This window comes from Leiobunum rupestre, chromosome 2, assembly GCF_980474605.1.
Source record: "Leiobunum rupestre chromosome 2, qqLeiRupe1.1.hap1, whole genome shotgun sequence".
Lineage (NCBI taxonomy): Eukaryota > Metazoa > Arthropoda > Arachnida > Opiliones > Sclerosomatidae > Leiobunum > Leiobunum rupestre.
Window position 1 is genome coordinate 50195412 of NC_143385.1, and position 2274 is coordinate 50197685.

A 2274-nucleotide genomic window follows, 5' to 3' on the forward strand; every position below is an offset into this window, starting at 1 on the left:
CCAACAAGCTAAATCTGTTTAAATTTATTATCTTATCAAGACCAGGTTTTTGGGCGAAGCTTATTACTAAAGCGTGAGCGCGCCTTTCCCTGTCTAGCTCGTCTTTATCTACCTGTCGCTCTTCTTGGTTATTACTGGGCCACTGCGTCTTGGGCTCTCGAAGACACCTCGGACCTCCCTCCCACATTTCGTGGGCGTTTAGTTTTTCAGCTGAAATTCCCCTTGTCGGGATGTCTGCGGGATTTTGTAATCCAGGACAGTGATTCCAATCCCCAGGATTGGTGAATTTTCCAATTTCTAATACCCTATTGCTAACGAAAGGCTTCCAATTAGTAGGAGTGTCTTTAAGCCAGTGTAAAGCGATTGTGGAATCTGTCCACAGATAATTCTTAACATTTAGATTCGAAAATACGTCTCTGATGTAGTTCGTTAATCTGGCACCAAGGAAGCAGCCCATTAATTCTAAACGAGGTATAGTCAATTTCTTGAGGGGTGCTACTCTTGTTTTGGAGGCTACGAATGAGACTCCTATTTCTTCGGAACTAGTTACGTAACGGACATTTATTGTAGTGGCGTACGCGCTTTGGCTAGCGTCGCAAAAGGTATGTATTTCTAATTCAGTGACGTTACCGTTCCCTTTAAAATAGTGTCTAGATAACCTAACGTTACGTAGGAGTGGGAGCTCACTGTACCAAACCCTAAATTCATCGCGAAGTTCCCCCGTAATTTCTTGGTCCCAGGTTAATTGTTTTTCCCTTAATTTTTGGAAAATTATTTTGGCCCTAATTGTAAAGGGGCCCAAAACTCCTATAGGGTCAAATATTCTGGCCATCGCGCTTAAGACGTGTCTCTTCGTGGGCCTAATAGTAGTATGTCCATTAGGGCATCCAAATTAAATGAAAACGTATCTTCGTCCGTTAACCATTTTAATCCTAATACTTTTAGATTACCCGGGTTTTCTTTTCCCTCGAATAAAGGAACGTGTTTTCGGGTTTGTTATTTCTCACCCCAGAGGGCTCTTAATTCGGGAGAGTTCGTTTGCCATTTACGAAAGTTCATGTTAGCGCTGCTAATTAGCTTGTTGACGTTTACTGATAGGTCAAACGCTTCGCTGACACTTTTGTCCCCTCCCGTTAGATCGTCTACGTATAAATCGTGGTCCAGGGTTGTTACCGCCTTTTTATCGGCCTCCTTCGTGTGGTGAATGTGGTATTTGATAGTATTTGCCAGTAAAAATGGACTAGCGGTGATTCCGAATGGCACGCGTGTCATTCGAAGATGGATAAAATGATTTTCCATTAGTTTGTTACTCGAGTCCTCGTTATACCACAAAAACCTCACGGAGTCCCTTTCGTTTTCTGATAGCGCGATTTGTAAGAACGCCTTTTCTATATCTGCTATAAACGCGATTTTATGAATTCTAAACCTCAACAAAATTAGTAGTAAGTCGGGGTTTAAGTTAGGTCCGCTGAATAATAGGTCATTCAACGAGGGTGCGCCCATAGCGTGTGAGGAGCCATCTAGAACCACTCTCACCTTAGTCGTGACGCTGTCGCGTTTTACGGCCTGTGGTGGGAGATAATACGTGCCCGGGGGTTTTATTTCCGGTTGGGGGACCTTCTCGACTATTCCTAAACGTAATTGTTCGTCAACAACCGCCTTGCATTCTTCGTACAATATTGGGTCTTTATTAAATTTTTTAATCAAGCTATTTCCCCTAATAGTGGCCTGTCCTAAATTATCTGGTAACGCTAATTTATCAGTTTTCCAGGGAAACGTTACGTGATATCTACCGTCAATCATTTTAATTTCACGGTTGAAATTTTCCACTATTTCGGAATTCTTTAGATCCATATTTGTTTGTTCCCCATCTTCTATACCCATGCTTTCTAAAGTCCAATGTTTTCCATTGTTTTGGAAATTTCCCTTTCGGTTACGCTAATTCGGAGAGCGCTGATTTGGTTGCAGTGTACTCCAATTCCCCCTTCTTTTTCTCCGCAGGGACCTTGTACGGTCCATCCGAAACAAGTTTCTAGCGCCACTAGTCTTGAACTAAATCTTTCCGGTCACTATCGCGTAATAGTAATCTCCTCCAATAAGGACGTCCATGCTAGAGCTATCCATCAATTTTTTACTAGGTTTATCGGCTAATTGTAGGCCTTTCATTTGCATGTAATTTTCTACTTCCTCACAGTTTAGAGACGTTACGGCATTACAAACGTACGGAACCTCAATGGCGATAATTTCTACCCTTTGTTTAGGGTTGCGCGTATT

At 42.3% G+C, this 2274-nt stretch overlaps 1 protein-coding gene across 1 annotated transcript; it reads right to left on the reverse strand.

The window, feature by feature from the left end:
• Positions 1-996: 996 nt before the first annotated feature.
• Positions 997-1884, reverse strand: LOC149957802 (uncharacterized). The gene has a single exon (XM_090167140.1). It carries the CDS (start codon positions 1882-1884, stop codon positions 997-999), a length of 888 nt encoding a protein of 295 aa, XP_090023266.1.
• Between the last annotated feature and the right edge of the window lie 390 nt (positions 1885-2274).